Source organism: Callorhinchus milii, unplaced genomic scaffold, assembly GCF_018977255.1.
Source record: "Callorhinchus milii isolate IMCB2004 unplaced genomic scaffold, IMCB_Cmil_1.0 Scaffold10, whole genome shotgun sequence".
NCBI lineage: Eukaryota > Metazoa > Chordata > Chondrichthyes > Chimaeriformes > Callorhinchidae > Callorhinchus > Callorhinchus milii.
The window spans coordinates 20,808,758-20,827,280 of record NW_024704751.1 but is presented as its reverse complement, the minus strand read 5'-3'; the positions used below and the strand labels follow the sequence as shown (position 1 = coordinate 20,827,280).

Here is an 18,523-nt window from a genome sequence, read left to right as displayed (position 1 = left end):
CTGACCCTCTTTTCTGAAGATCATTCAGATTACAGAGAATTAAAGGCAAGCGCTGTGTTTGATTATATTTCCAGGTTCTCTCTCAGTTGCTCGTCACATTGCGGACACACATTAAGCTGTTTGCATTGTTTGAACATCTGTGCGCGATGCGATCTCTGTGGTATTCAGCAATCCCAGAATAGTCATCAACCCTGCAGCTCTGGGGTAGGTTAGAAAGACACAGCCCTACATTAACCAATAATTACTACCCTTTCTGATCCCTCACTTGACCACACGTGGACATAGGTTGAGAGTTCAATGTTGTTAGAATATACACTTTTTGTATACTGCTAGAATCATAATAGATGTTGTGAATGGGTTAACTTTTAAGTTAAGTGTGGGGGGCAACTGGACTGACAGTCATGGGATAGGACACATCTGGTTTTCTCTGTTTTTGAAAGAATAACAGACGGGGGCCGGGGGTCACCTCTTATCAGTAAATGACAACAAGCCACAGAGGTAACGGTCCAAGGTACCAGTCAACACAGGATCTCGACTGAGCAATAAGTCGCTAGATTCTGACAGGGCCGAGCGACAGAAGGCAACCCTCAAGAATAGCAATTAATGAGCAAGTTGCTTAAACTAGAGGGCCTCGGTACCATCCCGGGATACTGATAAGCAGTAACCAGTCACTTAAAAGGAATGATCCCACACCACAAAATAATGAGCACCAGATACAGCCCTAAACTGATCAATCCTCTATCTTAGACAATTAGATCAGATAACAGGGGTCTTAAGGACAATGTGTATGTGTGTGAGGCACGAACACCCCATGAGGTGTTCACGTGAACCCGGCATGATTTCAACCTGGTGATCTAATGTCCACACCATGATTGGATGAACATTGGTATAAAAGTTCCGTTAACTTTGTGTACGGGGCCGTCCCGGGTCGTGGAGACAAGGATACGGGAGATGGGGCCGTCCCGGGCTGCGGAGACAAGGATACGGAGATGGAAGACTGAGAGCTGGAAACACTAAGACTGAGGATATCAGATGGAAGATTGAAAGCTGGAAGCAAGAAGACTGAAAGCATGAAGAATCAACCTTGTGTGCTGGAAAGACACAGTGTTGAACTCTTGAACTCGAGATATCTATAGTGGTGTTATTCTGTTATAAGATCTGTTGATTGTACCATCCTTTGGTCTGACCCATCGGGATATTGGGGAATAACGAACGATTAATAATAAAACAGTTTGATATCTGGTTAAAGGAATTAGCGTTATTTTCTTACAGATTTGGCTGATTTTATTTTCTAACAATGTCAGGATAGACACCAGGGAATTTTTCTTTATCCAGTAGGTGGTTCAGGCCAGGACATTAGGACTCATTTAAAAAACAGCTTGCTGCTGTGATTGGGGGATGGTTGGATCGGTATTCTGGAGGGATGAGATCAGATGGGCTGGATGGCCTTCTTCAGATCTTGTGAATTGTATTATTGCCTTTTGAATGAAGAACTCTGCTTTAACATATCACTGCTCTCAACTCCAGGGATTCTTACAGCACCACAGAAGATTTCCAGCACTCAGAGAGGCCACTCTGTTCGTTGTGTCTTGCTGTTCTCAGATTATTTTTGTCAATATTGCTCTTGCAAAAGCTTAACTTATTTGGTTAAAAACTGCAAACTCTTGCTTGAGCTGTCCACAGCTCACCTCTGCGGACTTGAGGCTTCAGCCAGTGAACGCTGACCATTGATCGAGTGGGAAACCTGGGACTTGGCAACCTGCCTCGGCTTTGTTCTGTTAATATTTAGGTGAATAGACCGAGAATAGCCCTAGAATAATAGACATTTTACTGCACAGAAGGAGACCATTCATCCCATGAAATCGCCGCTCCTGCTAACAATTCCATGAAGGTTTCTACTCTAAACCTCTTCCCTATCATGTCACTACTGGTGCTCGCACCCCCACTGGAGCCCAATAATATCATTCTCCTCTTTCCCCATTACCTTCAATATTATCATTAAAACACTCTGTGTTCTCTCACATACATAATCCTTCGAGACTTCTCCTTTATCTTCTGGTGAGAATCCTCGATTGATTCTCTTGTTACTAACTTGCGGATCAATGTAAGTAATCTCCCTCCAGTCACCCTATCTAGCAGAAGTTTTCAAAAACACTTAACCCCATAAATTTTCTCTGCCTCACTAAAAACTCTCCCAGCTTTTTAAATTGTCATTACCTACCCATACGCTTTCATCCTTGGTATCATCTCAGTGAATCCCTGCTGTGCTCTTTCATCCTTGTAACTCTTTTTCTAACATAGGGAGCCCAGAACTGCACCAAATACTCCAGCTAGGGTCTAACCAATGACTTGTACCAATTAAACAGTAAGTCCTTGTTGTTGTATGGAATGCCCAGACACATAAAATCATGAGGCTTTGAAGGTTCTGACAGCACTTTGATAGCTGGCTGCATGTCTGATTCTGACAGTGATCTTGAAATATTTCACCGACGCAAAGAATGATACAAAACAAAGTAAATCATTTCAGGGCTGGAGGCTGGGCTCCAGGAAGAGGCAAGAAAATTTCACAAGACTCCAAACACAAGACATCAATGCAAACTGATTGACAGCATTTCCGACAGACACTTGCTCAGTCTATCCAACAAACACATGACCACCCCCCGCCCCAAAGTGTCCATCAGAAACCGGGAGGTACTTTGCTACATTGCAAATCGAAAGATCAGAAGATCACAAGATTGGTTTGGATGAAGAAACATTTTCAGCCCATCTGATCTCATGCCTCCAGAACACCCAGCCTACCATCCTCCCATCACATCATCGAGCTGTTTGTTTTTTAATGAGTCCTGGCCTCAACTACCCTTTCTGAAACATGTTCACACGGGCTGCTGCATGTTCCCTGGATCAGTAAATGAGAGAATCAATTCCGTGTTCAACAAAGGAATGAATTCTGCCTTTAAAACGACGGCTCACCGATATGTGGAATTAAACTTGATGCATTTCACTGACTTTGGGAATGAAGTACCTGAAGTTGTTTAAAACTGTTTTGAACTCTCAAATTCATGCAATGAAAATCTAAAACCGAGGCATGTCCGTGAATGATCACTCCCACAGCATTCGGAGGAAAGCTGGAAAAATATTTAAGGTTTGCCGACAAAGGGTAGATTGAGACTATATTTACTTTGCCCGACAACACAATCGACAATCACAAAACTATAATTGGGGTATCTCTCCATGATAATTCAGGCTGGCCGGTAAACAGCTCGCTCGCTCATTCGCTTCTAACACACAGGGATTTGCATTTTTGGGGGATTTCATCCCTCATGTTTATGTCACAGTTCAGTGGGCGTATTGCATTTCTTAAAGATTCGCAAGAGAGCTGTGGATGAAGGAGACCCTTCAGCCCATTTGATCTCAACCTTCCAGAATGACAACTCCACCGCCTTCCCTTTGCAGAGTTGCACTGTTTCCAAATAAAGATTGTGCTTCCAAACCAGGCAATAATAATAGACTGGGAGGAGCCTTTCACCTTCAATTCCTGGCCAGGCACACACTTCCTCTCTCTGCCAGGTCTCAGACACAATCCAAATTTATATTTACACAGTGCCTTCTGCATTGTGAGGACATGACAAGGTGCTTGACAGTCCTGGCTTTCCACTTGAGTTGCGGGTGAGAGCCAAGGTAGGTGGGAAGGGGAAAGACCAAATGTGGGGTCAAAGAGGAAGGTCTTGAGACACCCCTCCAAAGAGATGAGGGAGGGAACAAGATGGAGGGATTCCTGGATGGAGTTCTAGTCAGTGGGGCCAGATAGGCTAAAAATCTGACTGCTAATGGTGCGGCGGATAGGGCAGGGAACATTAAGCATGCTGAGCAGGGGGAGCAGGACGGTTGTTCGGGAAGAGTTGAGGAGTTCAGAGAGGTAGGGTGGCCCAAAACCATGGGTGGATTTAAAGGTGGGGACAACAACAACATTGAATTGTATTTATATAGCACCTTTCACATTGGGAGGACATCCCAACGCACTGGAGAAGGATCTTGAATTTGATCAGTTGGAGGATGGGGAGCCAGTAGATCCAGGCAAGGATGGGAAAGCTGAAGGGTCAGGGCATGGATGTGGAGTTTAAAGGATAGTTGAAAGTCCAACATGAAACTGAGGTTCCACACTAGCTCTGTGTGGTGGAACGTACAACATACATGTGCAAGTCAACTCCATGTCTGCATAAGCACATTAGAATTTTCTAGGCATAAGAAAACCAAGGTGCATCCATTTCGCAGTCCACCATCCTGTCAGTCGCTCGACATGTCGTATCCAATGACATAATTGAGCAGGTGCATGTCGATTGAAGAGGAGAGGACAGAGCCCTGAGGAACTGGAGGGCGCAGGTGACGGGAGGAGAAACCCTCCGTTAGAAGAGACAAGGTGGAGACACTGGAATAGATAAGCTTTTAACCAGGAGAGGACAGAACCACAAAGCTGGAGCTGAGTGGAGGGGGAGGGGGGATGGGGACGGGGGTAGAGTGAACAACAGTGTTGAAAACCACAGCGAGATGAAGATAAAGAAGGAAGCAGAGAGAGCTCTGGTCACAGATGGAGTGAATTTTCGACAAACAGTCATGAAGTCAGTGACCAATTTTATCTGAGAGATTGTTGGCCAGGACACTGGGAGAGAGAAACTCCCTTGCCTTTTCCAAAAGCACCAGTGAAATCTTACCATCCACCTGAACAGGCAGACGGGACATCAGTTTAAAGTTTCAGCTGAAGGACAGCACTTCCGACAATGAAGTCTTGGTATTGGCTGTGAGTTCCAAGTCCCATGATCCAAATGGCACTGGGGATGAGAGAAAGAGTTGTCCTTTGTTGTCAGACAGCTTTCCCAGAGTTTACCCTTAAGAGGAAATCAGATCAGAGCGACAATTAAATGGGGACGTGTTGTTCCCATTAGCTTAATATTGCACTAAGGGGATGAAAATCCTTCTGATCCTGAACAGAGAGATTTTGGTGATATGAGGCTGCAGTGAGAAAATCCCATTACAAACACACATCAACTCACTCGTTGCACTTAGCCTCTCATCTTAATTCCTTAAGGCCTGAAGATGCACTCCCAGTGATATAAGGTGACCTTGCCTGAAATTGCCATGTCCTTTCTCTATTAACATATTTTAACAGCCTGAAATCAAAAGAGTCCGAATGGAGTATGTTGCTTTTTTATAATAAAAACTGGGAATAAAGCTGATGAACCATCGTGCTTCAATGGAACAGAATAAAGAGCAGTGGCTGTACGCTTCCCCTGCAATGCAGCCTTACCAGCAACAGAATAAAGCTGACTTCATCTTCTGAAGGGAAGGTGGATGGAACTCAATTATTATCCAAGCTGCTGGAAGCTGGACAGGCTGTTCCAAGGCTGCATTTGCTTGCCGATCACATCGATGATTCCACGTGCGTTGGCTACTGAATTCTAACTGGGTCAGCAACGTATCTACTGAACAGCGCACATTGTACTGCTGCGCTGTGCTGTGTACAGGACGATTCAAACAACGCTTTGACAAAAAATCTCCCAATTTGGCTTTACCCAACTTGAAGGGCACTATATAAATGCAAATTGTTGTTGTTTCCACAGGTGTGTATGCATGGGTGTGCACCTGTGCAGTTCTGTGTTTATGTACATGTGGTTGTGTGCGGTGCAATGCGTGAGGTATGTGTGCAATTGTGTGCATGCAGTTTTGTGCATGTGTCTGTGTGTGTATGTGTGTGTGTGCATACTGTGTGCATGTAGTTTCTGTGTGTGTGTGTGCATGTTGCTTCTGTGTGTGTGTATGTGTGTGTGCATGTAGTTTGTGTGTGTGTATGTGTGTGTAGTTTCTATTGGCATGTGTGCATGTAGTTTCTGTATGTGTGCGTGTGTGTAGTTTCTGTGTGTGTGTGCATGTAGTTTATATATGTATATAGTTTCTGTATGTGTATAGTTTATATGTGTGTGCATGTAGTTTCTGTGTGTGTGTATGTGTAGTTTATATGTGTGTGCATGTAGTTTCTGTGTGTGTGTTTGTGTGTGTGTGTGTATGTAGTGTGTGTATGTATGAAGCTCCGAACAGAAAAACCTCCAAGCCTTGCCGTCAGCTCCCCAGTGCTGTCCTGATCATTCCCAGGACTGTGTGAGCACAGAGACCTTTAATAGCTTCACTGCTGTGAAACCCGGTCAGGGGGGAGGAAGTAGTTGTTCCCCGAGTGATAGCAGCTGGTATCTGATGAAGTGTGAGCCAGGCACCAGCGCAACAAGTACCTCAGCCCCAAACTCCCCCTAATCTTAGATTTTCAGCCACTACCTCTGGGCTCACTGCCTTAATCCCTCCACCGTACCCCTCTTCATCTATCTTTAAATCTCACTTTAAGATCCATTTCTTCATCCCCCCCTTTCTCTCATTGGAGATGTACGGTGATAGCCTACAGGACGCAGCCTGTTTCTGCTGCTGTTACTGTTACTGCTATAGCCTGATTTCACTTGCACACTCACTCACAGCACAACACACACACAACACAAGCACAACACACAACACGCACACAACACAAGCTCAACACACAACACGCACACAACACAAGCTCAACACACAACACACACTAAACACAAGCTCAACACACAACACAAGCTCAACACACAACACGCACACAACACAAGCTCAACACACAACACACACTAAACACAAGCTCAACACACAACACGCACACAACACAAGCTCAACACACAACACGCACACAACACAAGCTCAACACACAACACACACACAACACAAGCTCAACACACAACACACACTAAACACAAGCTCAACACACAACACACACACAACACAAGCTCAACACACAACACACACTAAACACAAGCTCAACACACAACACACACACAACACAAGCTCAACACACAACACGCACACAACACAAGCTCAACACACAACACACACTAAACACAAGCTCAACACACAACACACACACAACACAAGCTCAACACACAACACACACTAAACACAAGCTCAACACACAACACACACACAACACAAGCTCAACACACAACACACACACAACACAAGCTCAACACACAACACACACTAAACACAAGCTCAACACACAACACACACTAAACACAAGCTCAACACACAACACGCACACAACACAAGCTCAACACACAACACGCACACAACACAAGCTCAACACACAACACGCACACAACACAAGCTCAACACACAACACACACTAAACACAAGCTCAACACACAACACACACACAACACAAGCTCAACACACAACACGCACACAACACAAGCTCAACACACAACACACACACAACACAAGCTCAACACACAACACGCACACAACACAAGCTCAACACACAACACACACACAACACAAGCTCAACACACAACACGCACACAACACAAGCTCAACACACAACACACACACAACACAAGCTCAACACACAACACACACACAGCAGTATGTGCAGCAGATTCCAAGACGCTATCTGGCGTGAAGGGCACTGTGTAAATGTTAGTTGTTGTTGGTGTGTCTTAAAAATTCAAGGTGGTGCAGGATTGTGGGAAGGTCTTCCATTCAGACTTCATTGGAAAACCGTTAAACAACAGAGCTGAAAAAGAGAATCGTTATCCAGAATCTTTGTAGTTTTCAGTGCATTTCATGAATTTTTGATGCACTTATTGAATTTGGCAGGACTCCAAGACAGCAGGTGGAGATGAGATACTATTCTTCTCTTCCTTACACCCTGGAGAAAGGGTCCGAGGAGATGTCAATATTGCCTAAATTCTTCTCCATTTCTGCCTGTCGAATCGCTAATTACAACTCACTAAAAATCACAAAGTCATGTTGTACTGAACCATTTGTTAAATGCTCAATGAATGGCTGGCATCCCGACTCAACACTTACAGGAAAGACACCAGTGGTCCTCATTTTATAGTTACCTCCCTCCGCCTCGCAACCTCCGTGTGTGCTGATTATCACCTCCTGCCTTGATTTCTCAAATGCACTCAGCGCCAGTCTCCCTGGTTCCAACTATTCATCAGGTCCAAAAAATACAAAACTCACCCGAGTCCTCACGACAACAGCATTTATATAGTGCCCCTCCTGCAGGGTAGCATCCCCTCCCCCACAGCAAACTCTGCAGCCCCAGCACCACTCCGAACCTTGCCAGCTTCCTTCCACTGCCTCCCGGTCTCCAGAAGAATCAACTTGAAGACCCCCACCTATAAATTCCCTTTATTGAGCTAACACAGTGTTGCTGCTCATCTCCCGACCGCTCTGCACCACCCCTGCCAGCCAAGCCTTCAGCCCCGATGCCTCTGAATTCCCCACCTCAATCCCTCTGTCCCACTCGCCCCCCTTTATATCTTTGAAGCCCCCTTGAAGGTCTACCTCTTCAACTGCACCTGTGGTCACCTCCCCTCCTCCTTGTGCAGTGTTTATCCGCTCCCGTTTTTCCTGGATGGGGGGAGGGGAGCACTGAGGATCGGGAATGAAATACCTTTGCACGTGGGCGGGTCGGGCGACCAGAAGAATCTGTTGTCGATCTGAGAGCAGGTGATGGTCGCGTGGCCCTGTAATGCATAGCCAGGGTCGCACTGGAAGGTCACCGCGTCGCCCGGCTCCCTGCTCTCTCCACTCCGGCTGCCGTTCTGAGGGACCCCGGGGTCGTTACACGAGGTGGCTGTGGAAACTGAAAGAATTTGTCACATTAAAGCTTCCGCCTCAACTGGGCACAGTGACCTATAATGAGGACACTCGCTGTCCCGGTCAGTGAAGCACACACACTGGGTCACACACACACACACTGGGTCACACACGCACACACTGGGACACACACACACTGGGTCACACACGCACACACTGGGTCACACACGCACACACTGGGACACACACACACTGGGTCACACACGCACACACTGGGACACACACACACTGGGTCACACACGCACACACTGGGACACACACACACACACACTGGGACACACACACACACACTGGGACACACACACACACACACTGGGTCACACACACACACACTGGGACACACACACACACTGGGACACACACACACACACACACACTGGGACACACACACACACATTGGGTCACACGCGCACACATTGGGTGACACGCACACACTAGGACACGCGCACACACTGGGACACGCGCACACACTTGGACACGTGCACACACACTGGGACACACGCACACACACTTGGACATGCGCACACACACTTGGACACACACACTGGGACCACACACACACTGGGACACGCACACACACACTAGGACACACACACACACTGGGACACACGCACACACTGGGACACACACACACACTGGGTCACGCACACACACTGGGACACACACACACTGGGACACACACACTGGGTTACGCACACACACACACTGAGACACACACACACTGGGACACACACACACACATGGTCACACACACACACACACACTGGGACACACACACTGGGTCACACACACACAGGGACACACACACACACACACTGGGATACACACACACACACTGGGTCACACATGCACACAGGGTCACGCACACACACACAGGGTCACGCATGCATATACACGCGCGCACAAGGTCATGTGCACATACCCACACACACACACACACACACACACACATACATTTAAACATAATCTATTTGATTTGATTAAACCACCTGATAGCATAATAATAATAATAAACAAGAAGATTTTTCACTTGATACAGTGCTTTGTCGAAACATTTCAAAATCTCCCCAGAATTTACCGGGGAATCGAATGGCCTTGTATTTTGTAGGCCACAGAATCCCACTTCATATAAGGAGTGAAGACCCGGGCGTTTTCTTCACAAACAAAATTAACTTGTGAAAGAGCATCTCCAGTAAACCGCGAGGAACGTGAACAGAATGAGGCCACATCACAAGCTGACATGCCCTGCGCAGTAATTAATGGCTCTCCGTTGTCTTCGTTGCACTAATTAAACAACACAGCTGTGCGATTGGACCATCCCTTTTGCTCTTCATCACAGCACTTTTCATTATGTTTGTCTCAGGAGCCTGAACGCAGCAGTGAGCCATCGCGTTTGACAATACACAGTGTTCACAGCAAAACTAAAATGACAAAATATTTTTCTCTCAGGATTTTACTGTAAAGTGCACTTAAGAAAAAGAAAACGCAAGAACTGGGACTGAATCTTAATAATTATTAATTGATACATAATAACAATTTTAATTTCAATAATAACAAGCCTTGCATTTGATATAGCACCCTTCTACTGTGCGCAATTGGCTGCCGCGTTCGCCCACAAATATACAGTCAATTCACTTTACAGTGTGTTCTGTGAAGCGCTTTGGGACGTCCTCCCGACGTGAAAAGCGCTATATCAAATGCAAGGATTATTATTATTATTATTATTATTATTGTTGACCTCGGGAGGACATCACAAAGTGCTTCTCAGGATTTACTGTGAAGTGTAGTAACTGTGTAATTTGTAGGTGAACGGGATAGCCAATTCGCGCGCAGCAATGTTCTGCAAATAGCTACGAAGCAAATGACTGATTTAATCTTCGGGATTGTTGGCCAGGACCCAGGGAAAGAAATTCTCTTCTCTTTTTGAATAATACCACAAGATCCTTAATGTCCACCTGAATCAGGCAGAGAGGGCACCTTGGTTTAACATCTCATCTGCAGGACAGCACCTCTGATCAGGGAGCTCTCCCCCAGCACAATACTGGAGCACAGCCATTATCCAACTCAATGTGAGTTTAATTTATATCGAGATACACTGAATGATATGCAGCTGCTGTTGAAAGGCTGTAATGTTAATATCTGTTCTTTTATGTGTTAAAATCAAAGCGTTTCGATATAGATTACACAGTACGGCTCCTCACAAGTTTCAATTTTAGCTTGTTCTTTTCCTTTTGTTTCCCTTGAGGTCAATTTCGAGGAATTCCATTTAAATTCAATGGGATCAAGTGTGTTTCAGAAGAAGCTGTAAGTGAGCCAGTCTGTGAAGAGAGTTCAATCCCTGTTAAACGTTCCCGTCACTCATTCTCTTTAAGAGCCAATTCTTTGCACATGAATTTCCTGCGTTTTGTGAGGGTGATGGGTCACATGCCATGGTTTGATCTTTTTTTTAAAACAAATCATTTTGAAATACGCTCCACGTAGTTTACCTTTATTCTAATAATTTTACCAATTTGGAAAATTGTTTCATAATCTGGAGACATCATTACACACACACACACATATATACAAACACACACACAGGTATGTACACACACACACAGGTATGTACACACACACACAGGTATGTACACACACAAGTGTTAATGTTGAAAAGATGTAATTCGCTGGACTAGAATATGTTAATATTTCTTTTGAAGATTAATAATGAAATTGCAGCTTCTCTCAGACTCAGATCGTCTGAACTTATTAAAGTTATGGAATCTGTGCAGGTTGTCATTACCATAATTATCAGCCGTTCACAACCAAGTCTTCCAAATCGCTCAGTAAAGTCAGCTTCACCACCAAACCATCCCCTCCATGGACATTAGAATCCCCCTGTGCTGAAGTGGAATCCCACCCATGGTCTCGCCTACCCTACCTTCGCGATCCTGTGACCTCCATGATCTCCGCCCTGGCCTCTCCCTTCGCTCAACTTCAGGTCCCGGGCCCGATCTATTCCACCCAAAGTCCCTCTGTCACGCCCCTCCCTTCCTACTTGTAAAGCCTGCTTTAAGACCTTTACTTTTGACTTGTTCTCCCAGACCCTCACCCTTCTCAGCTCCCTCCACCCCCATCTTGGTCTCCCAGTCTGCTTCGTGAAACGCTTTGAGACATTCTCCTGATGTGAAGGGCGCTGTTCCAATGTGAGTTGTTGCAAACCTTCAGATCCAATATCCTGCCATCAGGTGCAAGTGTTTGCTGTTAACATGTGTCCAAGGTTAAAGGCTGCCACAATAATAATAATAATCCTTACATTTGATATAGCGACTTATCACGTTCTCAAGATATCTCAAAGCGCTTCACAGAATATACTGTAAAATTAATTGACTGTATATTTTGTGCCTAGATTTACTCTAATTTTTTAGCATTTCAGGGCGGACAGAATTTGGCAAAGTATTGAATTCAGCCTCAACATTGCAGTTGGTTTCCGCTGTTCTCAAAAGAAACTTTAGAGAAATGACTTCCAGGTTAAGGCCGTGTTTCAGACTTTGCCACATTCTGGACTCTGAAATGCTAAGAAAATGCAAGAACTGTAACTGAATCTAAGGAAGTCTCAATAAATAACAATGATTTCCACAAAAATATCTTTGACGTCTCAAAGCACTTCATAGGATTTACTGTAAAGTGTAGTGGCTGGGTATTTTGTGGATAAATGCAGCAGCCAATTTGCACATTGCAGTGTCCCACAAACATCCATGAAGTGACTGATCATTTTTATCTGGGTGATTATTAGCCAGGACACTGGGAGAAACTTGCTTCTGTTTTCAAACAGCTCCATGGGATCTTTAATGTCCAACTGGACAGGCACTTTGGTTCAAAGTCTCAAAGAGATAACCAATCCTTAGGCAAGTTTCCTTAATCCACACTCCTCTGTTTACCTAGCAGTAAGTAGGAACCCGGTTGTTGAGTCGATTGGCAGATCGCTTACACTTTTAAAAAATATTTAATAACAAAATAATAATAAATTGGTCACTTGAATCCATGCCTGCTTGTAGGACGCTGCTGTGTGCAATTGTCTGCCGCAGTTTCGCCCACAAAATATAGTCAATTCACTTGACAGTATACTCTGTGAAGCGCTTTGAGGCGTCTTGAAGACGTGATAAAGTGCTGTGTCAAATACAAGGCTTATTATTATTATGATAATCTGGAGGGCGATGCGGACACGTACCTGAGAACTGAATGGCAAAGCCTTGTTTGCTGGTGAAGAAGTCGGTGTTGAACTGGAGGCTGATGGAGTTGAAGGTGCTGTGGACGTCGGGAGGGAGCACGGAGCCACTCAGCTCTTTCAGCAGAATTCCGCTCTCCACAGCCCCGTCCCACAGCTTCAGCACGTCGTGGATGGCTTCGGTGTGGAAAACAATGAAGTGAAGGCTGGAGGAAGGAAAAGAGGGAACGGAGGCGTAAAACTGGGAGATAGTTCCACATCAACAAAAACAAGAAGACAGCCCACCACACTTACAATAGTGCCATTCACTCACAGGAACAGGAGTAGGCCATTCGGCCCCTCAAGCTTCTGAAGGGAACAGATAATGTACAACAACAACTTATATTTATATAGCGCCCTCCAGGCTGAGCGGCATCCCAGAGCGTTTAATGTAAACCACGGTAAGCTGTTTTATGTGCTGGACAGTACATCCAGAAGACACGGTCTGCGATTCGATGGGGGGGGGGGGGTAAATTCAGAACAAATCTGCGGAAACACTACTTCAGTGAGCGAATAATAAATTTATGGAACAGGCTCCCTAGGGAGACAGACGGTGGAAGCAGAATATGTTGTATGTTTCAAGAACAAATGAGATAGATTTCCGCTAGAAAATAATATCTTGGGATACAGTATATAGTTTGGGACACGGCATGTCAAGCGACTGCCAGGATAGTGGAAGGCGAACGAGATGGACCTTGGTGTTCTTTCGCCAGCAAATTCATATGCTCTTATATTCTTACTAGCTGTACCCGTTGCAGCTTCGCTTGCAACTAGTTTAATTTCATCGACTTTCTCTCTTTTGTCTGGCATTTTTATTTGTCCTTGAAAGGCTTGATCTTCGCTTCTTAGGTATCTTTATCTGTTAAGATTAAGAAAATGTACTGTTGAACTCGTTAGCATCCCTTGTTCACACATTTGCACACATATCCTTTTGGGAGGACTCCTGGTTGGAATCCATACATGTGTGATGAATTTGTTTAGGTCACGACAGGAGATTTCCCCCAAACGTATGTCCATGACAATCCCCCATGCAAGAGCTTTCCGGTGAGGTATAAATCATGTCTCTATGTCAATCAGACAGTCAAACACACAGGCAGACATTTTTATTTATTTATTTACAGGCAGTCTTTATTAGTATAGATAAACATTTTCCGCCATTCTTTTAGATGACTAATAATAATAATAATTATTAGATGATGACTAATCTGTACCTCAACTCCAATTACTCTCCTTTGCCTTATATCCCTTAATACTCTGACTTAACAAAAATCTATCAACAACAACAAGATTCCATTTATAGAGCGCCTTTCACATCGGGAGGACGTCCCAAGGCGCTGTACAGTTGGGTCAGGACCCGAGCATTGGGGGGGAAATGGTCAGGGTGAGGGGAGGGAAGGGAGGGAGCGAGGAGGAGGTAGAGAGTCGAGAGGGGAGCTGAAGGCACGGTCAAAGAAAACCTCAGTCTTGAAAATGTGATGGATCCAGCATCCACAGCCTTTTAGTAGAGAGTTCCAGATTTCCACTGCCCATTGTGTGAAATACTGCCTCCTGATTTCACTCCTAAACAGTCCAGCTCTAAATTTAAGATTATGCCCCTTTGTTCTTGATTCCCTCACCAGAGAAAATATTTTCTCTGTAGTTGCCCGATCAAATCCCTTTACCATTTTAAACACCTCAATCAGATCGCTCCTCAGCCTTGCAGACAAAATACAAGCTAAGTTTAAGGAAACTGCCCTCATTTGTTAAACCTTTAAGCCCTGGTATCACTCAGGCAAACATCTCTGGGGGTCTACTCTTATTGTGCACCCTATGGACAGGATCACACAGAAAGATCTTGTCACTGAGCTATCTTTTCCCTTCAGGTATTCTCACCCAGCCATTATTCTTTCCCTGAAAACCCTCCCGTGAACCCCCCAGCCCCCTCTTTTTTCCTGTCAGATGCCCCCACTAGGCATATGCAAAACTTTAAATGGTCCCCAGGCTCAACCACCAATGGGGGGGGTGGGGTGGGGCAAGGGGTGCCCCAGTCTCTACCAAAAGCCTCATAAATTCAGGGGTTGTTACATAAATCGGGACACAGTTTCATTTGCAGCTCAACTTCTAGTTGTTTGTTAAATGCCCTCCAGCATGGCTTCCTGATAACATACTCCAACTGCTGATTATCGTCTGCCTAAAGATATTCTGTTTGCTGTGATCGTCCATGAGATAAACAGTCAGTGCCGTTTAGGATGGTCTCCTGACATGAAAGGCTCTGTACCAAATGTAAGGATTATTATTACCCTCAGCTTGCCCTTCACAGCCAGGAACTTATATCCTACTGCCTTGGCTTAGCTGAATATATTCCAAGTTTACCTTTCGCTCTCCCGATAAGCATCCGAAATGCCTGTGTAAGATCCACTCTGAGACATTGGTGTTTGAGACTGAAGAGCTCAGTGTCGAATGATAGGGATCAGCCTCACTGTTCTCTTCTCCAGCTTTCATCCTTTACAGGACACAAGCCTGGCCGTCTCTTCATCTCTATGTAACACAACTCTCTGGGTCTTAGCCTGTGTACAGGCCGCTCCCAGTCATCGCTCATCCTTTGTGTGGAATGTGAGAAGAAATAGAATAAGGATGAGAGAATTCAAGCCACATAGGGTGTAAATAAGAGTTTGATACAGTTTGAAGAGAGTAAGCTGCAGGGATCATCAGCAAATATAATCTCACTGATCAGGAGAGGGGCTGGATTTATTTGGGGGGTCTATTCCTTTCACTGCCATATTGTCAGTTTAATCAATTGCACATCCGCACGCACATTGAGAGATGGATTGAGTCTGTCAGGGTTGTCAGTCCATTAAATTGTCGCTCGCCATCAGCTAAACATCTCACTGGAGTGGAGCGCTCAGCCAAAAGAGGAGCCAGATATTATTTATTTATCAGGCGCCAGTTTCCATGGAGACCACGTACTCTGTGGATAGACTCTCCCGATCAGCTTTCTTGCAACAATTTATTGCTTGGATGTCTGTGTGTGTGTATGTGAGTCTGTGTGTGGGTGTGTGTGAGGGTATGTTGGAACGTGTGTATGTGAGCATGTGTGTATGAGGGTGTGTGTGTGTGAATATGTGAGGGTGTGTATATGTGTGTTTGAGGGTGTATGTGAGGATGTGTGTGTGTGCATGAGTGTGTGTGAGGGTGTGTATTTGAGTGTGTGAAAGTGTGTGTGAGGGTGTACGTACGTAGGTGAGTGTGTATATATGAGGGTATATATGTTTATGTGTGTATGAGTCTGTGTGAGGGTGTGTATGTGAGTATGCGAGTGTGTGTGTTTGTGACCATGTGTGTCAGGGTGTGTTTGTGAGTATGTGTGTGTGTGATCATGTGTGTGAGTGTGTGTGTGTCAGGGTGTGTTTGAGTATGTGTGTGTGTGATCATGTGTGTGAGTGTGTGTGTGTCAGGGTGTGTTTGTGAGTATGTGAGTGTGTGTGTGATCATGTGTGTGAGGGTGTGTATGTGAGTGTGTGTGTCAGGGTGTGTTTGTGAGTATGTGAGTGTGTGTGTGATCATGTGTGTGAGGGTGTGTATGTGAGTGTGTGGGTGAGTATGTGAGTGTGTGTGAGTGTGAGGGTGTGTGTGAGAGTATGTGAGTGAGTGTGTATGTGAGGGTGTGTGTGCGATTGTGAGTGTGTGTGTGAGTGTGAGGGTGTGTGTGTATGTGAGGGTGTGTGTGTGTATGAGGGCAGATCTGTGTGTGTGATTGTGAGTGTGTGTGTGAGTGTGTATGTGAGGGTGTGTGTGTGAGTGTGAGGGTGTGTGTGTGTATGTGAGGGTGTGTGTGTGATTGTGAGTGTGTGTGTGAGTGTGTATGTGAGGGTGTGTGTGTGAGTGTGAGGGTGTGTGTGTGATTGTGTGTGTGAGTGCGTATGTGAGGGTGTGTGTGTGAGTGTGAGGGTGTGTGTGTGTATGTGAGGGTGTGTGTGTGATTGTGAGTGTGTGTGTGAGTGTGTATGTGAGGGGGTGTGTGTGAGTGTGAGGGTGTGTGTGTGTATGTGAGGGTGTGTGTGTGATTGTGTGAGTGAGTGTGTATGTGAGGGGGTGTGTGTGATTGTGAGTATGTGTGTGAGTGTGAGGGTGTGTGTGTGTATGTGCATGTGTGTGAGTGTGAGGGTGTGTGTGAGTGTGTATGTGCATGTGTGTGAGTGTGAGGGTGTGTGTGAGTGTGTATGTGAGGGTGTGAGTGTGTATGTGAGGGTGTGTGTGTGAGTGTGAGGGTAGGGTGTGTGTATGTGAGTGTGTGTGTGATTGTGAGTGTGTGTGTGAGTGTGTATGTGAGGGTGCGTGTGTGAGTGTGAGGGTGTGTGTGTGTGTATGTGAGGGTGTGTGTGTGATTGTGTGAGTGAGTGTGTATGTGAGGGTGTGTGTGTGATTGTGAGTGTGTGTGTGAGTGTGAGGGTGTGTGTGTGTATGTGAGTGTGTGTGTGATTGTGAGTGTGTGTGTGAGTGTGTATGTGAGGGTGTGTGTGTGTATGTGAGGGTGTGTGTGAGTGTGAGTGTGTGTGTGTGAGTGTGAGGGTGTGTGTGTGTATGTGAGTGTGTGTGTGATTGTGAGTGTGTGTGTGAGTGTGTATGTGAGGGTGTGTGTGTGAGTGTGAGGGTGTGTGTGTGAGTGTGAGTGTGTGTGTGAGTGTGAGGGTGTGTGTGTGAGTGTGTATGTGAGGGTGTGTGTGTGTGAGTGTGTATGTGAGGGTGTGAGTGTGTATGTGAGGGTGTGAGTGTGAGTGTGAGGGTGTGTGTGTGATTGTGAGTGTGTGTGTGAGTGTGAGGGTGTGTGTGTATGTGAGGTGTGTGTGTGTATGTGAGGGTGTGTGTGTGATTGTGAGTGTGTGTGTGAGTGTGAGGGTGTGTGTGTGTATGTGAGGGTGTGTGTGTGATTGTGAGTGTGTGTGTGAGTGTGAGGCTGTGTGTGTGTATGTGAGTGTGTGTGTGATTGTGAGTGTGTGTGTGAGTGTGTATGTGAGGGTGTGTGTGTGAGTGTGAGGGTGTGTGTGTGTATGTGAGTGTGTGTGTGATTGTGAGTGTGTGTGTGAGTGTGTATGTGAGTGTGTGTGTGATTGTGAGTGTGTGTGTGAGTGTGAGGGTGTGTGTGTGTATGTGAGTGTGTGTGTGATTGTGAGTGTGTGTGTGAGTGTGATTGTGAGGGTGTGAGTGTGTATGTGAGGGTGTGTGTGTGAGTGTGAGGGTGTGTGTGTGTATGTGAGGGTGTGTGTGTGTATGTGAGGGTGTGTGTGTGTATGTGAGGGTGTGTGTGAGTGTGAGGGTGTGTGTGTGTGAGTGTGTATGTGAGGGTGTGAGTGTGAGGGTGTGTGTGTGTATGTGAGGGTGTGTGTGTGATTGTGAGTGTGTGTATGAGTGTGTATGTGAGGGTGTGTGTGTGATTGTGAGTGTGTGTGTGAGTGTGTATGTGAGGGTGTGTGTGTGAGTGTGAGTGTGTGTATGTGAGGGTGTGTGTGTGATTGTGAGTGTGTGTGTGAGTGTGTATGTGAGGGTGTGTGTGTGACTGTGAGTGTGTGTGTAAGT

The 18,523-nt window shown here is 45.6% G+C and overlaps 1 protein-coding gene across 1 annotated transcript in view; it reads right to left on the bottom strand.

Annotated features, from left to right (window-relative positions):
- Positions 1-18,523, bottom strand: part of csmd2 (CUB and Sushi multiple domains 2) — a 696,667-nt gene that overhangs the window by 83,356 nt on the left and 594,788 nt on the right. Inside the window, exons 26-27 of the mRNA XM_042338904.1 lie at positions 12,935-13,137; positions 8,522-8,713 (exon numbers count right to left, since the gene is read on the bottom strand). Of these exons, the coding sequence (XP_042194838.1) occupies positions 8,522-8,713; positions 12,935-13,137 (395 nt within the window). The remainder of the gene's footprint in view (positions 1-8,521; positions 8,714-12,934; positions 13,138-18,523) is intronic.